This window comes from Cavia porcellus, unplaced genomic scaffold (assembly GCF_034190915.1).
Source record: "Cavia porcellus strain 051 isolate PalLab524CR breed Dunkin Hartley unplaced genomic scaffold, mCavPor4.1 scaffold_21, whole genome shotgun sequence".
Classification (NCBI taxonomy): Eukaryota; Metazoa; Chordata; class Mammalia; order Rodentia; family Caviidae; genus Cavia; species Cavia porcellus.
The window spans coordinates 42,843,071-42,871,043 of NW_026947504.1; the positions used below are offsets into that span (position 1 = coordinate 42,843,071).

The 27,973-nt window shown below is 36.0% G+C and overlaps 1 protein-coding gene across 4 annotated transcripts; it reads right to left on the reverse strand.

Moving 5' to 3' along the window:
• Positions 1 to 644: 644 nt before the first annotated feature.
• Spart (spartin) lies at positions 645 to 27,586 on the reverse strand. 4 transcript variants are annotated; one of them, XM_003477427.5, is made up of 9 exons: positions 27,247 to 27,586; positions 23,558 to 24,369; positions 20,789 to 20,986; positions 17,901 to 18,068; positions 12,527 to 12,650; positions 9,083 to 9,277; positions 7,795 to 7,953; positions 7,524 to 7,614; positions 645 to 2,156 (listed from the first exon to the last, which is right to left on the reverse strand). In XM_003477427.5, exons 2-9 carry the CDS (start codon positions 24,365 to 24,367, stop codon positions 1,901 to 1,903), a joined length of 2,001 nt encoding a protein of 666 aa, XP_003477475.1. In that variant the 5' UTR covers positions 24,368 to 24,369; positions 27,247 to 27,586; the 3' UTR covers positions 645 to 1,900. The 4 variants fall into 4 exon arrangements, with proteins under 4 accessions (XP_003477475.1, XP_005007094.1, XP_005007093.1 ...); XM_005007037.4 differs by lacking the exon at positions 27,247 to 27,586 and adding an exon at positions 27,069 to 27,175; XM_005007036.4 differs by lacking the exon at positions 27,247 to 27,586 and adding an exon at positions 26,743 to 26,916.
• Positions 27,587 to 27,973: the final 387 nt, after the last annotated feature.

Consider the following 27,973-nt stretch of genomic DNA (forward strand, 5'->3'; position numbering starts at 1 on the left):
AGGAGCCCCACGCTCTATGCTGTGGCTGGGTTTAAGCTTCAAGAGGACATGATATCTCAGGGCATAAAAAATTATACAACAGAGCTCAAGCATGATCCCAAAACATTAGATACTGCCTCAGATTGTGCAAATTACTTCCTGCATCTCTCTCCACACTGCAGATCTGTAGCCCTACTACCTAGGCCAGCAATGGCACTCCTCGTACTTCCCCCATCACAACTACAGGCACTCTTCCTTGAGCTACCCCCACTCAAGAATTAATAAAACTTGGGTTCTGTCCTGGACTAAGGCCTTTGTTCTGCCTAACCATCACCGTAGCTGGATTTAGGATCCCCTTGGCTCCCCATAACTATAAATATGCCTTAGTGTCTTTATTCTTGTCATGTGTTGCACTGGTAGTGGTAGATTGAAATTAACTTGCTAGGATCCCAATAACTTTTATAAATAAAGGGCTTGCTATCAACAGATATAACTGTGCTCCCATGAAACTTTATTTTGGGAAAAAAAAAAAAACAAAAAAACAACAGGTGGCCAGCTGCAGCACATGTGCAGACCTCTGGTGTAATGTAACTTTTCAAACTTTAAGCTTTACTGTTTGGCATTCTATTTCTTAAACCTGAACAAAGCAGAGACTGACTAGAAGCTATTTACCAATTCAACTTTATTTCCACTTTCACAACTATTATCACTGGCTTTAGAAAAAGCCCTACCAATTCTGTGTTCCTGAATCACAAGCCCAGTAAATACACTTGAGGCCAAGCAAGTCAGAGGATTTTTTATTCACGAAGTGCATTCTTTAGTTAGCTTTAAATAAAGTCTAATTAACTAACCAGTAGGGGGTTTAAAATGATTATACAGATGATAGCTCATTGCCTTGATCACAAAAAAAAACCATCCTTGTAGATTATTAGCTTTTAAATATACATTCCAATGACTAAATCAAAAAGTAAGAATGTACTTACCATCAGTAAATTCAACTACTTTAGTTTTTACAAAGGTTTTAATCAATTAAGCCGATAATTAGTTTGAATTTTAATAAATACAAGTAATACTGCAAAATTTCCTAAGTTTGTAATACATCAATACCAGTCACAATCCAGAAGACATAAAGATGTATTTTTATTCCTTTTAAATGAAAAAGACCTCATATCCTAACAGGTGAGCTACCAAATAGTTTTACAGGGCTTCATTTTTATTTTCCATGATCAATCTCTTCCTCTTTGAAAATGTTTTAAAATGTAGGCTGAAAATTCTTTTTATTTGTTTATAGTTTTTATTTAGCTTAAACACTGAAAATTCTGACAAGCACCTAAAGAGATTCACAGTTAGTGCAAAAAGAAAGTATGTTTGGAAGTCATTCTTTCCCAGTATAAATATAGTATTATTGAGGTTACTAAACACATTTTATGTAAATATATAATTTCCTACTTTTCTTCCTGAAAGATAGTAGAAAAATATTAACATTAGGTATAGTGAGATTCATGACTTTCATGTATTATGAGCTTTAACTACAAAAAATATTTTAACCACATTCAGGGCAAAAATAAATTTACTGAGAATATACTTTCATTATTCCTTTTTCTTTCTTTCTTTCTTTTTTTTTTTTTTTTTTTTTGGTACTGGGGATCAAACTTGCGACCCTGCGCTTGCCAGGCAGGCACTTACATGGCTGACCTAAATCCCTAGCCCTATCACTGCATTATTTCTAAGATCAGATGCAAAAATGCTGATTGTTTTCCTTGTAAGTGGAATACATGTCAGAATACTTATGGCAGTCATTTGATATGAATGAATACATTAAAAAATACTGGTTAATCTGTGCAGAATTCCACATTTGCCTGTTTTACAAAATTTCCTCCATTCGGTAAGGCTTTGGTATGGGCAGTTTCCATCACTTCCATCATTTATCTTTCTTCTTTGCCTCTTTCTTCTCATTGTTCTGTTTTCTCATGTTTGGATCTGATGTTTCTTCTTCACTTTCCTTCTGAGAATCATCAATTATCTGATAGTCCTCAAGGAGTTTTTGTCCCGTTTGTTTTGCAGTTTTCTTCACCATTGCTTTGATACCAATGTTGTCAATATTATAGGCAGTTACGCCAACATTGATGGCAGAATCCACTGCATGGTGTGTAGCTTCTCCTGCATTATGCCCATATCTTAAAAAGGAGAGAATATACAATAAAATTATAAATGTAGGTTGTTACGTCATTTAACCCTTCCTTTTCTTTTTTTGTTTTTTGAAGAGCACAATATATTTATTGAAGGAAAAAAAGCTTCTGCCTGAAGAGAGACAGAAGGGGGTCCCGAGCGGGTTTCCCCAACCCTTCCTTTTTGAAAATACGTGTATAAGGAAAATTTTTCACTGAAGCAACTAAAGAACACAGAAAGAATTGAGTCATTATAAATGATCTTTGAAACTATGGGAACTTGAGTTTGTCTTTAAGCAGAGATTCTATAACCTTCTCCTTAGATACCACATTCTATTGTAAACTCACTGGCCTTTCTGCAGTCCCTTCAACCCACCAAGCAAAGGCCTTAGGACTTCTGTACTAGCCAGCATCTGCCTAGACTTTGCATGGCTCTCTACACCTTTTTCAAGTCAATCCAACTATTTTTTTTTTTTTTTTGTACCGGGATCAAACTCATGACACTGAGTTTGCCAGGAAAGCACTTATGCCACTGGGCTAAATCTGCAGCACAGTCCAAATATTCTCAGTATCTAACTTGCTTTTAAATGGCCTTCTTCCACCTGTCCTAAGTCAATGCCCACACATCTCCCCTTAAACTGCTCTTCTGTAACTCACTACCTTTTGCATAATACAGAACTTATTAATGACTACTCTGTATGTCCCACTTATCTGACTCATTAACATGTAAGCCCCATTGAAGATGAGAAGCTTCATTTTGTTTATTAACATATCCTAAGCACCTATTGCAGTGCTTGACATTCAATAAACATGTAGTGAATGAGTACAACTTTCCCTAAAGGTCTAGATATAAAGGTTTTCATTTGTTCATTTGGTGGTACTAAGGACTGAACCCAAGGCCTTTGCACTGAGCCAAAGAAAAAATTCTTTTTTCTTTTTTCATGTTGAGATGGGGTCTAAATTCCCCAACCTGGGCTTAAATCTGTCATTTTCTGCCTTAGCCTCCCAGAGTGCTGGCATTATAAGTATGTACCACCATATCCTGCAAAAAGTACAAGTTTCATGAGGTAATGAAAAAACACCTGCCAAAATATATATTCTGTCTTGTGTGCCATATTTATCAAGAACAGAATATGACTAAAACAAGGGCAACAAATGCCATCATATTTGAATTGATCACAACATATATAGACAGCAGCAGAGTTAATTCTGATGCTGTATTTTGAGAAAATGAAGAAAAAACTTCATTTGTCCCTAACAAAATACAAATTAAAGATGAGCAGAATAAGTACCTGGAAACCATACTATATATGAAATTGTTAAAGGAATTGAGAATACTTTGAAGATAAGGAAAAAAAACCAGTAATGGGCATAAAAACTACTTAAATATTTCTACTAATATCTAGAAAAGAAAAGAATGATCCTGAATGAATCTCAATAGGTATGTATGATATAGAACTGGTTTCAGGTATATCTCCTCTACCAATGGAGGTATATTCCTTCAACCCATGAAAATTTAATAGAAATCTTAATTAAATTTCACTAGCTAATCAAAATACTCTGCCACAAAACAAATTTCTTACAGGAAAATATTTATCTTTAAAACATTTTCCATAAATGCATAATTGAAGAAAAAATATTGGTAAGGGAAAATAAAAGAAAATCTTAGCAGAGTTATGTTACTTGCTTAAAACAACTTAAAGTGCAACAGAAGAAGCTTAGTAGTGAAATCTAGAAGCGGTGTAGAAGAGTAATGAATTATTCAATAGGAACTATACTGCAATTAAGGAAAATGGGTTAAAAGTTACTTATTGTTTTCACTGTCCCTGTAGGTCTTTATGTTCCTAAATCTAAAGTGACAAAACTATTAATGTATGACAAAAATAAATGGACTTCAATAATTCCTATACATCTACCTAAAAATGTTGAGGGTAGGTAACTCTGTTTCAGCTTATACCACTAGAAATCAGGTAAGGAAATTTATATAATACATTAGTTTCTCCCAGGCGTAATACATATAATTTAGGTACACTTAAAACAACTTCTTGAGAGAGTAATGCTTTATCATAGACAGTAAGAACACAAATATTAGTTATTATACTATCAATGCAATTACTTTGCTTGCTAATAGGAAAAAAAAACACTACTTAAGCCTGAACTGCATAGGGAGACTCTGTCTCAAAAAGACAAACAACAATAACAAAACAAAAAAATCCACTACTTAACTAAATCCTCACTTGCAGGAATGGATAAAAAGAATATTTATACATGTTCCACAAGTAAATTAACTCAGAACCACTATTAAAATATATCCTATTTGTCATATATATAACATATGTTGACTACAGATCTAAATACAAAATCAACATCAGAACCCAGTACTTCCTACTTATGTGACGCTCAAACTTGGAGAAAATAAACACCTCCATTTTCTAACATGACTGCATAATTTGTTGTGCTCACAAAAGATAATCTAAACACAATTCACTTTTGGCCTAATAGGCACTTCCAACTTTTCCTTTTCTTACTATAAAATATACTATTCTTCTAACTGGATCTGAGCTATCAAGGCCAGACACATATCTATTAGTGAGAGATTAATACTACAAGTACAAAGAGGCTAAACAGAAGATCAGTGTCTTCACATTTTTAGTGCAACAATTTCAAATACACTCTATTTTCTTTTTCAGTATTTCTTATAGAACAGATACTCCAAAATGGTGTGCTATGTTGCTTTGACTCAGGAGTTCTCATAGCTTCAACTGAGCAGATTAAAACTATGTGGGACAGAAATTAAGCTCAGTATTTCCTAAGCCAAAAGAAATCTATAAACATATTTAGACAGTGCTAGAAAATGACTCTAGAGTCCTAGCCCTGCACAGATTATCCACCACTGCAATGGTGACCCAGAACTGTTCTCTGTGCTGCAAAGCGTAAGTTCTGGTAACAGACACATTTGGTTTATATCCCAGATCTACAACTTAGTAAGGTTTTTTGTTGTTGTTGTTTTGTTTTGGGATAATACATGTGTCAGGGAGGGTGTTTCAATACAGGATCTTTGCACTAGGTTATACCCCTTTCTGTATTTTTTATTTGGAGACAGGGTCTAATTAAGAGAGCCTGGGCTGGGCTCAAGCTTGTGATCCTCCTGCCTCAGATTCTCAGTGTGCTGGGATTATAGATATGCACCTTTAAGCCTAGCTTAAGAGTGTAATCTTTTAACACTTTATACTTCATTAATTCACAAAACAGAGGTAATAGTATTATAAAATTAAGTGACTCAGATGTTAATAAATGAATGGGTGATAAATACAGATGATCAAGAATAATGAAATTCATTAATATTTTTTCTTTGTAAATAAGATCCAAACTAAATCAAAGCTAAGAACAACTCTAGTCCTTCAGACTAGATTAATTTTCAGACCTTGATTCCTCTAATACTTAAAGATAATATAGTCAGGAGGGAAAAATAAACAGCTGAAAGCAGATCTTGCTGTAAATCCCATTTTCACCACCACTTGTCATAAATCTGTTTACAACAGTTGCCATGTACCTACTTTTAGGCCTACCATAAACTGCATCAGTCATGTGGGTTCTTTCACATTTGCACAAGTTAAAATTCCAGTCTTAGTATGGTTGTCTGCAATACAGCTCACATATTCCTCTTCTAACTCAAAACTCTAACACATCCCACATCTGCTGACCACTGTAAGCAACCAATGGTCAACACCAGAGTCAATGAGTAAGTTTCCCTTTCACGTTCTTTTTTTTTTTCCTGTGGTTCCGGGGATCGAACTCACAACATCACACTTTCCAGGCAGGTGCTTATGCCACTGAACTAAATCCCCAGCCCCCACATTTGTTTTCTTTAAACTACCCAATTCTCCCCACAAAGAGCTAAAGAGATGTAAAAATGTCCAGTAAGACTACAGTCCCACAGGCTCACTCTCCCTCTCTCCACCATTTGCTCTTGCTAACCCCCTGCTTTGACTGTTCCCTGTTTTGTTGTACTGCTATCTGTCTAATCTTACCAGTACACCCAAACCTCTCTCAACAGGCAGTGTCCCAGAAAGTGTCTATTTTAGAAGAAATAAACTGGGTAATGTCAGGAGGATATCTACCAGCACAAACTCATTTCCTGTGAGAGAGACAAGTCACAGGATGGACACTTGAGCACTGTATCATCCACCATAACCATTACAAAAATCAGTATGGAGATTCTTTAAAACACTAAAAATAGAAAGTCTATTTAGCCAGTTATTCCACTTCTAAACATCTTCCTGAGTTAATGACATCATATTTGAGTGACATATGCATACCCATATTTATAGCTGTACAACTCATAATAGCTAAATCTTGGAAGAAGACTGTATGTCCATCAACAGATGAGTGGATAAAGAAATTGTGGTATTTACACATAATAGAGTATTACTCTGCCAAAAAAGAATAAACTTAAGTTACTTATAGGAAAATGGATACACCCTGAGATCATAATGTTAAATAAAATAAATCAGACACATAAGCTTAAATACTGCATGGTTTCTCTTATATGAGAAACTCAAATTACAAATAAAAATCAAAATAAAAAATAGATACTAGGAAGTATGGAGACAGATCTTTCTTAAATTGGAAAGGGATTCAAGAGATAGAGGTAGGGGAAGAAAAGGGAGGTAAAGGATTGAAAAAAGAATTAAGATATGATATGTATATGTACTAACCCCACAAGGAATGTATGATATATACTACAAATGTGCCAATAAAAAAATTAAAAGATAAAAATTTTTAGGTGGTATCTACACTGTAAACACCCACAACAACCTTTCCTGGAGTCCCATTAGGTAGGAAGGAGTAGAATTTATAAACATTCTCTAGAGATCTCAATGCCAAATCAGAAAAAAAAATCACTGATCAGATAAGCTTGTACAGATCATTCATTTGTTAATTTCTTACATTAAATACAAGAATATTCTCTTTTCACTCCAATATAAATGTATAGTGGTAAAGTCAGGTGTACCATAATTTAACAATTGTGGTATATAAGAATGGGTTATATTATAATGGGGCACTATAGTTTAATCAAGTTTTTGCAGGCAAACATCAGTGTGAAAAACAGGTATTATCCTTAATATATACAAAAATTCCAAGCTTTAAAAAAAAACCTATTACACCAATGATTAACACATAATAATTAATAACTTAAGGCAAAGTTATAGGAATTCCATTATGCTAAAAATATTCTCCTACTTCAGGAAATAGAACAGCAAAAAGAGAATTTGTTTCACAAGATATTTAACAAAATAAAATCATTTTAACTATCATGGACTTTTACAAATGATACAAGAGATTTAGTCATTAAAATGATAATGTCTGACTTACTTGTATCTGACAGTTTGTACAGTTTCGGCTGAAACGTTGTCAACAATGCATTTAGCTGCACATTCTAAACCCTGCCAGACGGTTGAAAATCCTGTAAATATATTTAAAAGTAAATCAAGCTCAATGTAAAGATATTCCTAGTGAAAATTATGAGAAATGAGGATATAATCAAGGTGTGGTAGAGCACTTACTCGCATGCATATAGCGAGGGGTCAGGGCCCAGAACTACCAAAATAAATTTAAAAAATAGAAGTCTAGGACCTTTTATTACCTTGAACACTACTTGCTGCAACAACCATAGCACCATCCAGAGTAGACTTTCCATCTTTGTCTCTTTTAAGAGATTCTGGAACAAGTTTGCTTCCATGCTTCTTAACATGTGGAGCCAATTCTTTTCCAACACAATTTGCTACAGAGCAGACTCCATCAACTAAAGTAACCATAAATAAAAAGATTAATTGCTCTTTTCTTGATTTTTCTACTACTATTTAGCAAATCTCCTAAACAAGCATGTAGAACTAGTCTTTTGCATAATGTTAACAATTCTACTTAAAGATGAGATGCTAGGCTGGGCAGTTTTAAATAATGGCCACCAGTTAGTTTAAAGATGTAGCTGTAGAAAAGAATCTTTCTATGATAACCTTGCCTCTTGGATTTACACCTTCTTTTTGGCATTTCTATTTAAAAGCATCCAGTTTTTCTATCTGACTGCTAGAATACAAAGGCAGGAGATGTAACTTCAGTGTTTGTTACTTAAGCATATTTATATTTTTCCTGTAAGTATCTCAGTGAAATAACAGTAAGGTATTTTAAGTCTATGAAAGCATACAACACAAAATCTGATTTACAGGATACTAAATACCGAAACAGATAATTTCATTAAATTTAATACTAATCATTAAAGATCACTTTGATCATTTTGAAACATCAAACTTAAGTACTATGATTCTTTTTTTTTTTTTTGTCTTTTTCCTTTTTATCGGTACCAGGGATCGAACTCACGACTGCCTGCTTTCAAGGCAGGCGCTTATGCCGCTGAGCTAAATCCCCAGCCCCAAGTACTATGATAATTAAGACAAAGTACACAACATATTGCTTGGGAAGACTGGCAACAAGTTACTAACTCTTCTTTGCTTAAACAATACTGTGTATTCCTCCCACTTGACCTTCAGCTACTGTAGTGAGCTGCAGTACTCTAAAGAATACGTTATAGCCCTTCAATGGATTCAAGGCTGGTACTTAAAATACATTCAGAACTGCTTTCAAAGACACACTTAGTCTCTAAACATATCAACAATCCTTTAATCAGTTTCTCAAAATTCAATATGTGAAAAGAATCACCTAGGGATCTTATAAACAGTGCAGATTCTGAATTAAGTGTACCTGCTGCCCAAAATCCTGCATTTCTAAGGCTCCCGGTTGGCTGCTGATGTTGAACCACACGTCCCAGTATGAGCAGCAAGATGAAACTGTTTTATTCTAGTTCTTCCTTTTTGAGATTAAACCATCTAAATGGACATTTAAATTAATTATGGAGTAAGAGATTTTAACTACTTTACCCAGAAACTGGCTGACTTTGGCTGCTCCTCCTGTAGCCTGCTTGGCTATATAAAGTCCCTTGGAGACAGCTGGACTGACTTCCACTGGCTTTTCTTCTGGCTGAATCCGTTCTCGGAGTTTAGAAGCACCCTTCTGGATTGCTTTGCCAGTAAACTCAGCACCTTTGACTAAACCCCAACTCACCCAGGAAGCACCTTTTTAAAGGAAAGTTAAAATTGCACAGTATTAGGGATGATTATACAATTAGATTTTTTAATAGAAAACATCAAGGAAAAAATTAAAACAATTAAATATCCTGATCCTGAACATGCCAGGAACCTTTAAGGCAACTTTGTACCTGTAGTTTTCTACCTGAATATATGACTTTTCTAATCAAATTTATCTTTCAATGTTTAGGTCATACATGACAAAATTTTGCATTATTCTATGTTGCCAACTACAACTTGTATGTATCTCTTCATGTTACCATAATTTACTACTTTAAGATACTAGTTTTAAGATTTGGTGCCATTAACCACTTACCAATTCAATTATTAAAATATACAATGATCAAAAATGGCATATATTTTCATTAGTTTTTATAATTAAAAGGAAACATAAAATGACAGTTCTATCAATTTTACTCAACACAAGAAGTGACTGGGTGAAATGATACCTGCCTGTGCTCAGGCCTGTCAGTAAACATGCTGCCCGAGTGTTGCTCAGGCTAAACTGCTAAGTGGTCAAAATAGTATTTTTCAGGAAGATCAAGATGTTCTTTCTGCCTTACTCGAGGCACCAGTTCCCTACGAAATTTTGAGGGAGAAAGATACAAACAATGCAAATTGGAAAGCAAAGAATATATATTTCTAATATGATAGAGAACTAGTTCACTTTAAGCTGGGGACATTAAATTTTCTTCAATTATAAACTCAAATCTCTGGAATTCAGCACAGAAATCCTGGAAAACCAAAACAATGTAGGATTAAGAGAAAATCAGAATGAGGACAAAGAGGTGTGGATGATTTAGCCAGTTCTAACTATGGGCCCTAACTGTTTACTTTGTTTATCCTTCTTACAGCACAAATGACAAAGCAGTTGCCAGAGAGAAGAAGGCTTAAGGTCTTCAGCCACTGGGCAGGTGAAAAAAGAAGTGCGAGAGAAGAGAAGCAACAGGAATCACAAGAACGCTATCTTCTAAAATGAAGAGAAAAGTGTTACCCTCCTTTGTAGAGAGCTTTCAATTTAAAATATTTCCATTTTGGCTAACCCTGAAAAAAGGGAGCTTTAAAAGCTGTTCATATAAAATACTTACGTAGGTTTTCTCAAGGTCTGTGGCATGGTTTTACATCATTATTATACCCCATGAGTAAGCATCCAGCAATCATGTAAAAATAATTTTTAAAAGATGTCAACAACAAAAAGACGTAATATTAAAATTTGTTTCTCTTTCCATTCCAATGAACATTCACTGACATCTTTAATTTCACCTTTCTTAACTTGTACCTCATTGTTTGGACATAGGTAATATCTGAAACCCATAACTTACAGGAGCAAGTTTTATTTGAGTTCATGAATTCAGTTCATAGTCAGCCAGCTCTCAGGCGGGAAAAATATGATGGAAGGGTCTGGTGGAGGAAAGCTGCTCCACACCATGGTGGCTGGGAAGTAAAGAATGAATGACATAGCCAAAGAGAGCCATAGACTGCTCCACATCAGATCCTCAGTGATCTTGCTCTTCCAACCAGACCCCACCTCCTCATGGTACATTTGGCTACACTCATCAGTGGATTACTCTGATGGGTATAGCACCCCATAACCCAATCATTTCCAAACAGATGAGGCTTTTGGGAGCCATTTTTGATCAAAACCATAACACCAATTCATGAGTCTACTCAACAACCAATTCTGGGGAGGACCAGGTTGCAACACGGGCAAGTAGGCTCCCATAATGATAAAAGATTCAAACATATGCATTCAAAAAAAAGAACAAAGCATGTTTTTAAAAAGTTACTGACTTTTGAATTGTAAAGATTGATTGATTGAGGCAGGTCTTGCTACACAGTTCAGATTGGTCTTGAACTCACTACATAGCCCAGGCTGGCCTCAAACTCATGGCAATCCTCCCTGTCTCAGCTGGGATTTCAGGAATGTCCCACTATGCCTAGCTCTAGATTGTAAAATAAAAGAGAGAGCTGAGAGAGACAGAGAGACAGAGAGACAGAGAGAGAGAGAGAGAGAGAGAATCAAATGACAAAGAAGCAAAGGAGATTGTTATGACTTGTATCTAGATGTACCCTCAATACCTCATGCACTCATAGGTAGGTCTTTTTGGCAATGGCTGGATCTAGGACATGATCCTGAGATTAAATGTGTGATGATGGGATTAAAGGTGACCCATCCTAGATGTGGATAGCACCACACAGAGGGCAGGTAACCTGGATGGAAAAAAAAGGCAGGGTTGGCCGCTGCTGCTTCTCTGCTTGGTTGCTTTCTACCTGCCCTGTTTTGCCGTGGACTATTTCTCCCCTGCAATGCCCTTCTGCCATGCCACCCTGCCTTGGAGCCAGCTGACTATGGACTGAAACCTCTACAAACTGTGAGCCAAAGTAAACCTTTCTTCCTTTACCTTTGAGTATTCAGTATTCAGAATATGTCTTAGCAATGAGAAAAAAAATTAAGACACAGACTATAATAATAATACAATGAAAGTCTATAAGAAACAAAAGGGATGGAGTTCATTGACAACTGAGAAAAATAAATGGAAAGGAGATAAATGAAAAATCACAGGATTAATAAAGAGAAATACTACATGTAAATGATGAATATAGTGTCACCATGGAAGAGCATAATACAGGTAAGAATTTTTAAATGATAGGCACTGCAATATAAGATAAGGAAGCCTAATACAGTGCATTTCATTTATAGCTGTTTAAGTCTTCTAAATTGAATGTGTACTGGTAGATATAGATAGGTTCTATTCAAGTTTATACTTTATGTACTCAATAATGCTGACATATTGCACACAGTAAATGTCTTTAACAAAGGAGAGGTTGGCAGGATACTTAGAATCCTCTAACTCCTAATACTATCATTCTAGGGGTTAGGATTTCAATAAACAAATTTTTGCGGGGGACTCAAACATAGTTGTATTGGTGGTGAGAATATGTCAGAGAAGAAGGGAAAGTAACTAACTATATATTCAGATCAATTTAAATGTTTGGGGATTCTTAAAGCTTTTCACTACCAATTTTCCCAACACTAAAACAAATATGCCAGGAAGCCTATACCTATTATAACAATATGTGATGTTGTAAGAAACTAGTTCCTTTTGTCATTATTTCTAAATTATTTAAAAGTAAAATACAAAATGTTATCTTTCTAAGTATTCCGTTATAAAAAGTACCTTTATTGAATTCCAAAAGTTTAAAGTTATAAGGGAAAAATTAACATTACTGTAATACCTGACAAAATGTTTTGAGCCACTTTCTCACTCCATTCAGGCAATTCTTTTGCTCTTTCTTCTGAAACTGGCTCACAGGGTACAATGTGACTCAGATTAATGTCTTCATTTGAAGTACCTTTAGTCTAAATAGTAAAAATGTTTCAAAATGTGAACATGATGCATGAGAGGGACTGTAAACATTATATAATGAAATATTAAGTAAATAAACACTAGATATAATTAATGAAAATATCTCTAGATAGCTACTGGCACATCTATAAAGTGCAATACCAGAACTGGCATGCAGTTAAAAATCATTCTGGTCTTATATAAATCTGTACCAGTATAACTTTTCAATATAGCATTTACCAAACCATATTTAAAGTGACTTTTCTTGACTAGAACTTCATCCATAGATCTTAGTAGTATGTACATGGTACTCAGGAAAATTAAAAGATTTCTGTTAAACAACTCAATCCCCAAATAAACTGATGAACAATGCACCCAAATAAACTGATTTTGACAGAGATCAAGTAAAAGCTAACATAAAACAAGAACAGATAACAAGGAAGTCATTCCACAGAAATGGAAATGAGGACATGGAAATACCTGTACCTTGCTAATTTAACAGCTGTTATGAAAGGACTAACATCCAAAATCTTAATGACAAATTAATGCATTCTAAAAATCTAGGAATAAACTAACTCAGACCTTATAATATTACAATTTAAAAATTAAATGCCCCACAGAAATATAAAGAACTTCACTTAGAGGATAAAAACAGGAGATTTTGTATATAGAGATATATATATATACATATAAATGTACATATGTATTACACAAAAATTTCTATGTGGCAAAAAAAAAAAATAAAAAAGCCAACCATAAGTAAAATCTAATGATAAACAGGGGAAGCGGGTCCCCACCCTGTGCAGCCTCACAGCAAAGGTGAAAGAATTTTCTCAGAGGAGAAGGCTGCAGAGCACCATGTTCCAGAATGGCAACAGAGGCTACATGAGGTTCCAAAATGGCGACAGAGGCCACATGAGTTTCCAGAATGGTGGCAACACAGAGAAGCGTTTTCTCACAATCAGGCAAACAGAGCCCTGCGATTCAGGCAACTGACCCCCTCAGCCAAGAGAGAAAAAAAGCCTGGCTACTGCTTCAGCTAGCAGCAAACCTTGGCGGCATCCACAAGGTGCTGATTTTAGTGCAAGGAAAATGCACAAATTCTGAAGGTAAGACGGTTTCCACCTCGATTGCAAAGGGCCTGGGAGGCCAAGCAGTGTGCCCCTGAGAGGGCAATTTGTGAAGATGTAAGGATGAAGCCGAAGGTGCAGTGGAGACCCCAGAATTTTGGAAAAGCCAGGAATGTGGATGATCTGAGGGAAGCTGCAAAAAGTGAGCAGAGAAGATTTAAGACAAAAGCTGCGGGAGTTGCATTCTAAAAATCTAGGAATAAACTAACTAACTCGCTGGAAGTACCATGGGGGTGGAATCACCCAAGCCTTTTGAGGCTTGTAACCAGATTGCTTCAGATGCTGAGTGTGGAACTCTAGGACTTAATGTTCATCCTGCTGGATGCTGGACTTGCTTTGTTTCCAATGCTTTATATTCCCCTGTTTGTAACTTTTGGAATGGTAATGTTTATCTTGTGGCTTTGCATTTCAGAAATGTTTAACCTTGTTTCATTTGTATAGGGGTTACAGTTAAGAGTTTGCCATTGACCTTGAAGGAGACTTGGGACTTGGACTTTTCAGCAATGCTGAAACCGTTAAGACTTTGGCAAGTCTTGGAGGTGGGCTAAATGTATTTTGTGTAAAGGACGTACATGAGTCCTGGGGGCCGGGGGTGGAATGTCATGGTTTATCTCTATGTCCCCCAGGCCTCGTGAATGTGAATTGTGCATTTGTTATTCGTTCATTGTCTAGTGCTTGGATTGATGGTGTCAGTGCTCCACCCACCTAGGGGTGGAGCCAGGACCTGATGTAATGGCAGGAAGAAAGTGTGTCTTGCTTTTTGCTGGTTCTGGCTTGCTGTTTGCAGCCGCCATGAGCTGCGGCCCAGCCATGCCCATCTGCCTTGGAGCCAACTGAGTGTGGACTGAAACCTCTAAAAACTGTAAGAAATAAACCGTTCCTTTCCCAACTTGAGCATCAGGTATTTTGTCTCAGCGACAAGCATAAAGTAACTAAGACAACAGCTATTATGAAAGGACTAACATCCAAAATCTTAATGACAAATTAATGCATTCTAAAAATCTAGGAATAAACTAACTCAGACCTTATAATATTACACTTTAAAAATTAAATGCCCCACAGAAATATAAAGAACTTCACTTAGAGGATAAAAACAGGAGATTTTGTATATAGAGATATGTATATACATATAAATTTACATACACATACATTACACAAAAATTTCTATGTGGCAAAAAAGTAAAAAAGCCAACCATAAGTAAAATCTAATGATAAACAGGGTAAAGGATTTGCAACTTCTTTTATTTTTTTTTGCAGCTTCTATCTTTCACAATGTGGCAATAACCCTAATACATAAAAAAGTCCTGAAAACCGAGAACAAAAAGATTAATAACCTCCAAAATAAAAATGGAGAGAGAACACAAATAGGTAATATACAGAAAACAAAATTCAAGGAATTTTTAAGCACAGATGTTTGACATCATTTAAAATGAAATCAATGAAGTAAAGTATTTTCATATACTACTTCTCATCTAGCAGACTGCTAAATACAGAAAGATTAACCTCCCACTCAGACATTGTAATCTCCCTTATCTTTGAGCGAAAAATTGTAAAACAGTTAGTAGATGCCTGACCCATAGCTGGTAGTGAACTCTACATACTCATTTTTTTACTAAAGTTCAATTTATAAATTAGGCACAGTATGAGGTAAACAATAGTAACAGTACAACAACCGTTATAACCATATATTTTGCCTTAGCAAAACTAGCATGCATTTCCTTTCCTTCACAATTTCACAGTTTTTATTGCAGATGTTAGCAACTTTGGCATTTGATATTTTTCTTTCCTTATTAAATTGAGAACTTTTACCTTTAAGGCTTCTCTTTGGAAAACTCAAATTGACAGTATAACAGCATGCTTGGGCTTTGATGCCATTATTGAGGCTTACTGGATGGAACACAAATGCTACAACTCTTGGGCAATCCATCTGATAACCATGATGGCTATTACGTAACTAATGGGCAAGTTACATATACAGTTAAGTATCCTAGACAAAGGGATCATTTGTGACTTGGGGGGGCACATTAGAGGGGTGACAGAGGAGCTTTCATCACTATTCAGAAAGCTCAAATTAAAATGTATTAATTGTTTACTTCAGAACAAATAATTATAGAAGGAATTTTCCATTTAATATTTTTTGGGCTGTGGTTGACCACAGATAACAAAAACCAGTGGGAGGGAAGAGGACTACGGTACTCTTATACACTGCTGGTAGGAGTAACTAGTATGATCCAAGCTTCAGTATGGTGGTGCATATTTTATAATCTACGTGCATATCTTATAATATAAGAAAGGAAGACTGCTAGGATAAGACAGGAAATTCAAACCCAGTATGGGCAACTTAGATACTTGGCAAGACCTTGCCTCCAAGTAAAAAGTATAACAGGGCTAAGGATGTAGCTTAGACCCTTAGAGAAGTGTAAATTAAAACTACACAGAGTTTTCATTTGAGTCCAAAAAGAATGGCTCTTGTCTAAATAAATAAATAAATAAATAAATAAATAAATGAAATGCTGGCCTGTTTTTGAGGGGAAAAGAACCCTTTATTGTTGTTGGTGGGAATGTAAACTAAAATCAGCACTATGGAAATAAGTATGATGATTCCACAAAAACACTAAAAATAGAAATTCCATTCTACCAAGCTATTCCTATTTTAGTTATCTTCTCCAAGGAGTTAAATCACAATGATACAAGCATACCAGTTTACAGCAGCACAAGTCCTAAGAGCTAAATTGTGGAAGTGGCCTGTATATCCATCAATCGATAAATGGATAAAGTGTGGTATATATGATAATACTACACTGCTATAAAAAATGAGAAATCCACATCATTTGTGGGAAAATGGATTCACCTGGAGACCATGATGTTTAGTAAGACATATCAGACACAAAAGTTTAAATATAGCATGATTTCTCTTACATGAGATAGCCAGAGTATAAATAAATTAAAAGGAAAATAAAAGATAGATAAAAGAAACAGAGAGACAGATCTTTTTCAAATAAGAAAGAGACCAAGAGATGGGGGAAGCGGGGACCACAGGGAAAGAAGAGGATAAAAAAGAATGTACCATTACCACCTAACCATGGTGAATGTAATCATCAGGTACTGCCAACATGAACTATTAAAAATAAAAATTTAAAATGGGCTGGGAATGTAGCTCAGTATGAAGATCTCAGGATCAATCTCTAAAACAGGATATTAAAATAATCCTTAGGGCAATTTAATAAAACCTATCAAAATTACAAATGCATTTTTCTTTTGATTCAGTAAGCTCATTCCTAAGAATTTATCTGATTATCTACACACATAAGTCAACAGATCTACAAAGTTATTCACTGCAGCAATAATTATTTGTAATAGCAACATATTAAAATCAAAGAACCCTTCAGTAAGAGCTTGTTAAAGAAACTACAACATTCATAGACAAAGTAGCTGTTAGGGAAAAAAATATTAGGGAAGTTCTCTAATTCCTGATATACAAAAATGTTCAAAATTTACTATAAATAAAAAGATACTGATCACTGTATATGTTACCTTTCACATAAAAAGCAAAAAAAAAAAATAGTAACAATTTGCAATTGCTTTTGTCTGTCCCAAGAGACACAGGAAAGACAAAAGTGATAACCTACAATAGAGGTGGAAAGTTATGGCTAGGGACAAAGGTGAGAACTAGTAGAGTTTACTCCACTGCACTATAATTTAGCTTTGTCTTTTACAGTACATTTCATATTTACAACCTAAAAAATGAAAGAGAAAACTACTGAGTAGATTTCAAGAAACCAAATCTCAGTTATGCTGCTCAACTATGAAAATCGAAGGAAATAAAAAATGCCAGCGAAGTTTACTTAGCCCCAACATCTGGGTGAAAAAGGCAGGCAGGGAACACCATGAAACAAAGTATGCTCATGAGGATAAATATGAAAACTTTTCTATCCCAAACACAAAATATATTATTAAAATAGTTTGAATAACACATATTCAGGAAGGGAAATATTAAAATTGATTCTATTTTTGCTAGCGATCATTTTCTAACTTTGTCTTTAGAGAATAGCGATACAATTATTGAATACACAAAGCTGGTGAAAGACACCATTAGAAGAGAATATACACGCTCCTTGTTGCTCCTTTATTTACCTTTTTCTTATGTTTTCCTTTATGATGCCCATCCTTTTTGCCTTGGCCTAATGAAGGGTCCAACTGACTCGCATCACTACCAGACGCTCCTTTCACTTGGTCAGAGGGGAATCTTGTTCTTCCAGGAATTTGAAATTCATTTTCTCCTTCTGCCCTATTCCAGTTGGCCTATAGAGTAAAGAACTAAGCTTAGTTCAAATAGACTTCTTTAAAAAATATTTTATTTAAAAGTAAAAAGAGAAAAAAAATCAGAACAAAACAAAACAGTGTAAGGGTACAAGTAATTCAGAACTACAGAAAAGCAAAAAACAAAAAAGAGTAAGCTATCACCAGTTAATAGATTACTCGCTATCATCTTAGAAATGGTGTTTCAGGTCACAGGATCAAAGCACACAAAGCGAACATTCGAACAGTGACACTGCAAACAGTTGTGTTCAGTAATCCAATCCAAAATATTAATATGGTCTTCTATATAACACACTTAAACACCCTTGCTGTTGTATCCTTCAGGGCACTTTTCTTTCCCTCTCTTTATTACAACAAAATTTACACATTTTGGGCTTTATTGCTCCCTTAGATCTTATTACTTTTTTTTTGAGAGAATAAAATCAAGCATGATAAAACAAAGCTGTCAGTCAAAACCAAGGATAGACATATGTAAAAGGTTATCAACAATGGTTACCATAATGCCTCTTGCATCCTTAAGAATTGTCTATCTTTTTAGGTATTATAAAGTTAAACAAAACAGTACTTTGTAAATCGTACATCATCTCATAAGAGGATAATAGTCAAACCAGAATGGGCATCATAGTGAATCTTACTGCCTTCAAAGTAGTTGCCTATACTCTGATACTTGATACTTTCATACAGAGCAGAATAGAGTCTAATCAGTCAAAACAAGATAACGGGGGTATTACAGGACTTCAAGTTGATAGGAAATCAAAAAAGCTACTATAATATATCCTGCTAGATTTTTTATTTTTTTCCCTTAGTTTAAAAAAAGAATTTAAAAAATTACATAATCAAATAGACTTTTTAAAAATAAGTTTCTTCTATTACACTACACCATAATCTAAAGTATTGTTCATGTGTCATTTTTTGATAGCCTATGAGTAACTAATTTTGCCTTTCTTTTCCTAAAATTTTTTATCCCAAACCTCTGAGTTCTTTGGTTTATATTAAAGCATATGGAATGAAGTACATTTCAAAAGAGAAAATATAAAAGGTAACTTGTAGCAGTTTTTGGTGGTGTAAATTATCTTGAAATCAGATGTGGCTACATTTGAACTTAATAATATATTAAATAACACACAACTAAGATTTATTTAAAGTCAATTAATAAAATTCATGTCTATGCTGTACTTAGAAGGCTGACTTCACTGCTATATCCCACATTTAAAACTGAAAACATTTTACTAGTGGCTATTTACTAGTGTCTACTGCTGAAAGAATGAAAGAAAAAAAATTACTTTCTGTTTACAGTGAATATTTGGAACAACAGAGGAAACTAAAAATAACATACAACCAAACAATTAAAACTGAACAAAGGAAAAATATATAGAGTAAATACGTATAAAGTAAACCAAAGTCTGCTTAACTTCTTTCCCAAAGCCGAACAACATATGTACAAGGAATTCTGGAGTTGAAGGAAGAAATAACTCCATAGCAGGCCCATGAATTCTTAGACATAACTGCAAGGCCAAGATGTATCCAGATCCACTCACACACATTCCTGCTTTATAAACATCCCCAAGAATACACCAAGGCTACCCACTTAGGAATGCCCATTATGTGTACTGCTAACATGGTTTAAATGACTGTTAATTAATTATTTTTGGCTTGTTGATCACTGGTTATTCTCAGAAAATAGGAGTTGCTATGTATGTGTGTGTGCACATGCACACACATGCTGTGTTTATTTTCTTGTTCTCAGTATTCCCATTGGATGTGTATTTTTCCTTGTATTTTCTTGTTCTCATTTTCCCTATCCATTATTTTACACAGTCCCTGAGTAATGCAGTACATACATCTGCTGAATGAAGAAAAGAATAAAAGATTATACTATCATGCTGTCAACCTCATTCAACCCTAGACAAACTTGTTTACAAGCCATTAAGCATGTGAATAAGGAAGCAATCTAAATAAGGAAGACCACAGAATGATTACATTTTATATTACATTTTCATTTCACCATCACTACCATGAGAATAAACATAATTATCTCATCCAGAATCTGTTCTTAAAATGCCAATCATAGCCCTAAAATGCCTAACATAACTTACTTGTTAAAGTTAAAATTATCTTCATTTCATGATTTAGTTTCACTAGCCCCATGCCAACTGAGCAGTAAAACAGTGATGAGAACAACAGCCAATATTCACAGAGAATTATAACTTGCTAAAATTAATACAAGTTCTTTTTTAATACAATTAAGTTACTGGTATATTTTAAGATATATATATTCTGGTCACATTCATCACAGGGAATCTATACCTGTACATGACATATTCTGATTTCTCTATTTCTCTCAATCTCTTCTCTTCCCTTCAACCCATCCTGTCCTCCTCATTCATCTTCATTACAGCCCAATGAGATTTCTATCAGTATTCCCCTTTTACAATAAGGAAACGAAAGAACAAGGAAGTTCATTAACAGTTAAGTGAAACAGCTATTAAGTGGATGTTTGCATTCAAGCTCTGGCAATTTGGACTGTAGAGTCCACAATCTTATCTACTACTTAAAGCAAATTCCCAGTGTGGATTATAAGCACAGAGGAAAATTATACACTCCCCTAGTTTGGGTTGCATTAGAGGTTATCACAATTTATTTAAAAGCAGAAGTAGTTATGTCAAAGTAATTTTGCATCCTACAATGATGACACTAGTTACCTGGAGTCGAAGGTCAGACATTTGTCTTAATAGATCCTCAAAGAGTTCTCTATCATCTTCTGGTAGCTCAGAGGATAAAACCACACCCACAAAGCAACCAGCTGCTTGTAACATTGTATCAGGAAACATGTAGGCTCCCACTGAACATTTGAGAACTGGAGATCTATCAGGAACTAGAGGATACAACCAGTCACAAACCTGAATTAGAGGAAAAAGAAAATCATTTAAGGAACAGGTCTTCACTAAGTTTCAGTAAAACTGATATACTGGAAAATAAACACCTTAAAGTGTGAAATATATTTTTAAGATTTTATCAAACCATCAACATCAATAAACCTCTATTAAAATGAGTCAGTTTGAACTTCCTGCAATAACAGCTTAAAATGCTATTGCCTAATAAGCATTCTCAAAGCATTTTTCCTTCACAGATTCTTTTCATTTCAAAAACTACTCTATCTTTTGTAACAGGCAAATTCAGACAGGTTACAAGAAAGCAGTCATCTAAATTATAATAAGAAAGTCATCTATATTATGTGAAATGATGTCAGATAATTCATGAACTTCCAAATTTTCAGTGGTTATATATTTTAATATATATTAGAAAATACAACTTTTCTTTAATTTCAGTCATTTAGATGGAATTTATAATGAAACAATATAGTGAAAGTATTAAAGCAATACTTTCAGTAATAGTAGTCTAGGGATATAGATTTGACCAAAAAATTATAGATGTTTTTCTAAAATGACTGAAGTATTAGAAAAGTTTGTATTTACTATTCCATGATTTCTTTAAAATTTTTGTGTATCTTGATTGCCTTGACTGAACTGGAATCTCAAATCTTCTGCAAAAGAACCCCAAAACTCTTAGGGGGTGGGATATAGCTCAATGGTGAGCACTTGCCTAACAAATACAGGCCTTTGATTTGATAAACACCTGGGGGGGGCAGAGAGAAATTTATAGATCTTTTGTAGATAGGTTATTACAGATTGTGAGCTTGTTTGACCATAAGCTGGTTTCTCCCAATTTCGCTTTAAGAAAGAAGGAAATTTCATGCCCAAATTCTATACAAAGTGACTACACATTTAACAGGTCTAAAGAGTACATTAAAACTAAAAGAAAACAGTTTTTGAAATCTTAAAATTCCAACTCTGCATTGAAAAAACAAGTAATATTATTCTCATTTCCCAAGCAGACCAATAGTGATGTCTGCAGCATAATAAATCATAACTAACTTCTAGGGGTAGATAGATTATATGGTTTTTAGGACACAAATATTCAGTAAACATACACGGTAACTCCTTTACAGGACATACTGCTACATGCAAATGAATCTGTTAAAGAACCAAATTAAATTTTGCATGCCATTTTACTTTTCATTCAGAACCTAAAGTGGAGGTATAAGAAAGACTAAACAAATTCAAAGCAGGATAAATTTTTGTATAACAAATCGTATAACCAAGTTCATATAATCAAGTGTAGATTTTCTGCCATTTATTTCCTGTACCTTCAAATTGCTGAGGACTCAAAGATTTTAAATTCCATTGTTTCAATACAGGACTATTACCAGATCATCCTATGTTAAGCTTTTATCTGTTCCCTTTCCTGACCCCAATCAACAATCCTACACTTTTTAACTTTCAGGCTGTATCTCTAAAATAACTTAGCAGGATTCACAATATTCTTCCTACTCAAATAATTAATTTTTTCTTTTAATAAACCCCCAAAATCTCTTTCACATATTTTTAGTAAGGTGTCAGCTTACTCTAAACAGTTTTCAAAGTGATGCCATCTGAAAGCTATATAAAAACTGAGATTAAAGTACACTATAAAAGAGAATGACTACAGATAACTAGAATTATAACTAGACATTATCTGAACTTTGGGCAAAAGTACCTATTTGCTTAGCTATATCTATTCAATGCAAACTTCTTTGTTATACACTCAGTAGTATATACAAATTCTAGTAGTACATACAAGTCATTTCAAGACCCATCTCCTTGTAACTACAATTAACCTTTGAATAGAAAATCGTTACTGAACTACCAACTTTAGAATATCTCATTAAATCCGCACCAATGAACTGACATCAACCATTACTTAGGATCAGTCTCTACCAATGGTTGCAAATATTTGGCACATGTTCCTTAGCAGGCTGATTTTGAGCTGACCTGTTTTTTTTTTTTTTTTCTTTTTTGCTGATGGCAGTCTGATCTGTGTAGGAGTTTAGCAACATTCTTGGTTTCCACCAACTATGCCAATACCAAGCATAATTTACTTGTAACAAAGGAGAAATTTTCTTTAGACATTTCCAAACATCCCCAGGGAAGAGAAAATTGCTACAGATTGCTAACCAGTGCACTACACACTTCTGTTTCTAGCTCAGTTCAGAGCCTCAGCTGAGATCTGACAATACTTATGGATACTATTTGCTATGGATAAATTCACATGAATTACATAAACCCTCTGAAATTAAAATTAGTAGGTTTCTCCTTCAGATGAAGAAATGAAAATTCAAGAATTCTCTGATTTCAATGAAAATTCAAGGTTCTCTGATTTCCCTAAGGTCCCATTATCAGTTTTAATATCAAAACAAGATTGTATAGTTTAAAAAAAAAGCTAAATACAAACAAATGCTCAGGGCTCATAAATTTCATGGATCCTTTTATCTTTTTGTAGTTATTGTCCTGCACACATGACAAACATTAACAAATAAAAACAATACATTCTATGTATATTTAAAATTACATTTACATTTTCCTTTGTCTTACCTGAAGAAACCCAGGAGGGCGGTTTAGAACTGTATCAAGAGAATTATCCAAGAACCTCACAATTCGAAGGTAGCCAGGATACGAAGGTGCACTAACCTCCCCAGCAGGATTGACAAAAAAAATCTGCACTCCATTTGGTATCAAAATCAGTTCATCTGCATCCATCCCTAAGGTCTCAAGAGGAGGTGGCTGAGAATGACTCCTATAGAAGTCTTCTCCAACTGATGAAATTTCGCCAGAATCTGTTCCATAAGACACAGTGTAGTGACCCTCCACAGCCTGCGGAGTATAAGCAGGAGGAGCTTCTGATGGACAGCTTGAAGATGGTAAGGCTAGAGAAGATGGTGCAGCAGTGAGTCCTGAACTTGTAGTTGTAGTGTTACCATTTACTTCAGTATGCTGAGGAGGTGGGGTAGCGGATTGAGGCCCTGGCGACTTTTCATGCATGTCTTTAGGTGGAAATTCCGGATATAACTTGGGTACTTCCTGGAGATCATTTCGTAGAGAAGTGTCAAGACCTTTCTCTAGAATTTCTAACCTGGCCCGTACATTCTGTAGTGTTTCTTTCATTTTCTGTTGCATCTGTCTAGCAGATTCCCAGCCAGGGCCTGTGTGTTGAGGTTCTGTTGATATAATACTGATTCCTCTGAGCAGATGTCCTATTCCTTGCTTATAGTATTTCTTTGCTTCTTCCTTCTGCCCTAATTCATCTGTATTCAAACCTTTATTAACAAATAAAAAGGCATTCTTATAGGCTTCCTTGATAATCTTAATGTCAGCAGGTTCTTCATTCTGTGGCTCTTGCTCCATTTCTACAAAATAGGAAATGTTATCTGTAATTGCTTGCTTATTTATTTGGTTACATTATTTACTATTCATCTTTCCTACCTGATTATATTTCAAAAGGACAGGAACCCTGTCTTTGTCTTGTCTACTATTGCCTTCCTTAAGCTTAGTTGTAGTCTGACACAGAGGAAGTACTCAAAATGCCGTTGAATGAGTAAATACTCTTGGCCCTAAAAAGTTGCTAATTTACAAACAGAAGAGTAAGTCCAAATATATTAAATGAGTTTTGTGCTAGTTCCTTGCAGTAAATGTTTCCCTAACATAATATCAATCTTTAGGACTAGAACAAAAGGTTTCATTCTAAAATTCATTACAGTATAAAACCAGATGATATATAGCTAATGAAAAATGAGTTGCCTCACATTTTGTAGAGAAATGAGAAAAAAAAAAAACTGGAGGGAACATCAGTATTATCTGACCATCACTAACAGCAGCAGCTTTATTTCTCTCCCAAAATCCTACTAAAAAATGACTTTTAAAAGGTTAAAAAGGTATAATGATTTTTCTTAATGAGAAAAAGACATACTTTTCAAAAAAAAAACACTATTCCTTCCTGTAAATGAAATTAAAATCTATAATGATTCAAATCACATATGTATCAGACTAAATCTAGACTGACCAGTGTTAAACAACTGGAATTCAAACTTTGCTGGTGGAAGTTGAAAAATGACACAGCCATTTGGAAAAGTTGTCATTTGGAAATGACAACTTTTGCTACAGTAAGTATTAACCAGTCTTATAGCCCATTCGCAAGCACATAACCAGGAGAAATAAACACATATATGTGTAAAAAGAGACCACTATAAGTCTAATCAGAAACCTAAACCTGTTTCCAGATAACAATGGTATATTTAAGTTATATTATTTAAATATTCCTATTAGGTCAGGATTTAGTTCAGTGGCATAAATACCTGCCTGGCAAGTGTGAGGTCATGAGTTTGAACTCGGGTACAAGAAAAAAAAATCCTATTAAAGAAGTAAAAGGCATTTCAAACGTAACTGTATGTAGGTATATATATATATATATATATATGCTTTAGGTACATATTTTAAAAGATACAAGCAAACATAAAACTTCGAATCAAAAACTTGGCATAAGTTCAAGTCTACAAAAAAGTAAAAAAAGTGAAAGTAGTAAATAATTACACTTAATAGGCAAAAACACAAATAAGTTCTAAAAATACAGCATTTAGATCAAGCCTGGGTGACCCACACTTGTTATTTTAGCATCTGGGAGGTGGAAGCAGAAGGACTACAAGTTTCAATCTAGCCTGGCGGCCTGGGTTAGCAAGACCCTGCCACAGAATACAAGGCAGCTGGGAAATCTGTGTACAAGACCTTGAGTACAATCCCCAGTACCCGTAAAAACTAATAATAATGCAGCATTTATCTTCCTAAGGCTAGCAGAAGTTACTATAATGCCTGCCCCTGCCCACTTGGCTGTTTATGAAGACAGGGCTCTCCACTGTAAATTTACTTATTTTAAATTATGTATTAGTTGTATACATTTATGGTGTACAAAATGTACTATATTTTAATTTTAATATTACGTAGAATGATTATATTGGGCTAACGTATTATCTCAAAAACCTGATTTGTTTTTTGAAATTTGAATACTTGACTGTATCTGAGTTACTCAAATGTACAATACTCAATTAGCCATATTTCCCACACAGTGCAACAAATCTCAAGAAATAATCTCTTATTTCTAATACTGATATAGAGAAATAGGAGGTGCTGAGGGTTGCCCCCCCCCCATGCCACCATATGGGTGTGCAACTTCTTCTGCAGTGTCCTACCCTTGGTCGCCTGGGGAAACTACATCTGAGAAAGCGCCACAGGTGAGAAGTACCATATAATATAAAGTTCCAACAGGTCACAGGAGACCACCATGTTAAATCAGAACAGATTAGAGGATAGCTCCATTTAGAAACGGCCACATTCTATTGCCTTTCTCTTCTATAAACTCAAAAGAAAAACTTAAATTTCTTAAATATGACTATTTCGAGGTAACAACACTGACACGAAGTTATAACAAGATAAATCAAACCTCGAAGGTCCGCTAGAGACTACAGAACAACCCCTCAGTTACCGAGGAAAACCCGGCCGCCCTATATTAACAGGATAAAGCTGGGTCACCAAACCGGGCGCGGACCACAAACAACTTTTCCTAACGACGGAATTCGGCCAGATGGATTCCTCTGCGGTGCGCCATCCCTAATAAACACGAATACACGTAACCCCAAGACTAAAATCCCACGCTATCTCGCCTCCAAAGGCTGTCGGTTGCTAACCTCCCCCCTTTAGGCAGCCGAAAGCGCTGGGGGAAGGGTGATCACCAGGGCGATTTTCGGGGCAGAAGTAAACAGCGGTGGCGGGGCCGCGATCACGGGCGACAGAGATGCTCCGAGGCGCCGCGCTCCATCTCCGCACACAGCCGGGCGCGAAGGGAGGGCACGCTCCTCTACAGCGAGGGACCGGCCGACTACGAACTTGTCAAACTACTCTCCTGGAAATGGCTCCTCTCGAGGAAAGCTCATCTCTCATCTTTAGGACAGGAGCGCGAGGCCTGAGAGGCGGCCCTTCTCCGCGCCCTCCCACGCTCGGCTCCCCTCGGGTCCTCCACTCCAGCCTCCCGCGCCGGGGACCTCCCGCCGCCGCCCACCTGCGCCTTCCAGACTCTGCCGCCGCGGCGCTGCCCGAAGCCCCCCGCCCGCCGCCGCCACGTCACGGCCCGCCGCCGCGTACGCGCGCACTCACGCTCACGCTCACGTGACGCCCACCCGCGCCCTCGCCACGACGCTCTCGAAAGCGAGTCTGGACTAGGTTCGGCCCACTCTGACCTTCTTCTCAGTGGTGCACGGGCGTCCGTTAGTACGCTTCCAACCCAGACGCCTCAGTGAAACTTCAGGCGAGGGAAAAAGGCGACGGTGGGAAGCCAGAACCTCCGAAACCGGTAACTCGGCGAAGTCCCCGCCACGGGGTCTCACGCTCACGCCCTCTGCCGTTCCGCGCCTGCGCAGTGCCTCGCACCGCCCGCGAAGGAGGCGTCGCGGGAGACCCTGGGGAAGAGTGGCCTGCAGTGGGAGCCTGTGGCCGCTAGGGGGAGAACAGAGGCTGTTCAACTCTGCAGCGAAGCCCCGTGCACCTGGGAAAACAAAGTTCTGGAATGCAGCCTTTGTGACAATGCTGTAGTATCCAGGGAACAGCTGACCTCCCAAAAGTCTCAGCAGGGTGTGTGTGCGCGCGCGCAAGCTACAAAGTGTGTGCCAGCCTGTTAAAATTCGGTAAATTTCTGGCTCAGAAACTCCTGCATCAGTGCTTAAAGGGAAAAGTCAGTGAACATAACTGAAGCTGTTTTGTTAAATCTGCAGTCATTCTGTTCTCTGCCGCTGAACTCAGCTAAATTATATGATTGGTCATCAAATGGAAGGTGCTAAAACAACCTTGTTACATACACTATGTTCATCACTGGGGTCATCACAAAATATCCATTGGACCCTGGCCTGCAACAAGAAGCTTGTCTCATTCTTGTAACTGCTGTTTGCCAATTTATAAAATGACAAACTT

Bases quoted from the DNA above. Each gene is read 5' to 3' on its own strand.
- Spart (XM_003477427.5), bottom strand. From the start codon at position 24,367: ATGGAGCAAGAGCCACAGAATGAAGAACCTGCTGACATTAAGATTATC. The intron at 20,987-23,557 runs GTAAGACAAAGG...CCTCTAATTCAG, and splicing joins GCCCTCCTGGGTTTCTTCAG to GTTTGTGACTGGTTGTATCC. The intron at 18,069-20,788 runs GTAACTAGTGTC...TTTACTCTATAG, and splicing joins TGTCTGACCTTCGACTCCAG to GCCAACTGGAATAGGGCAGA.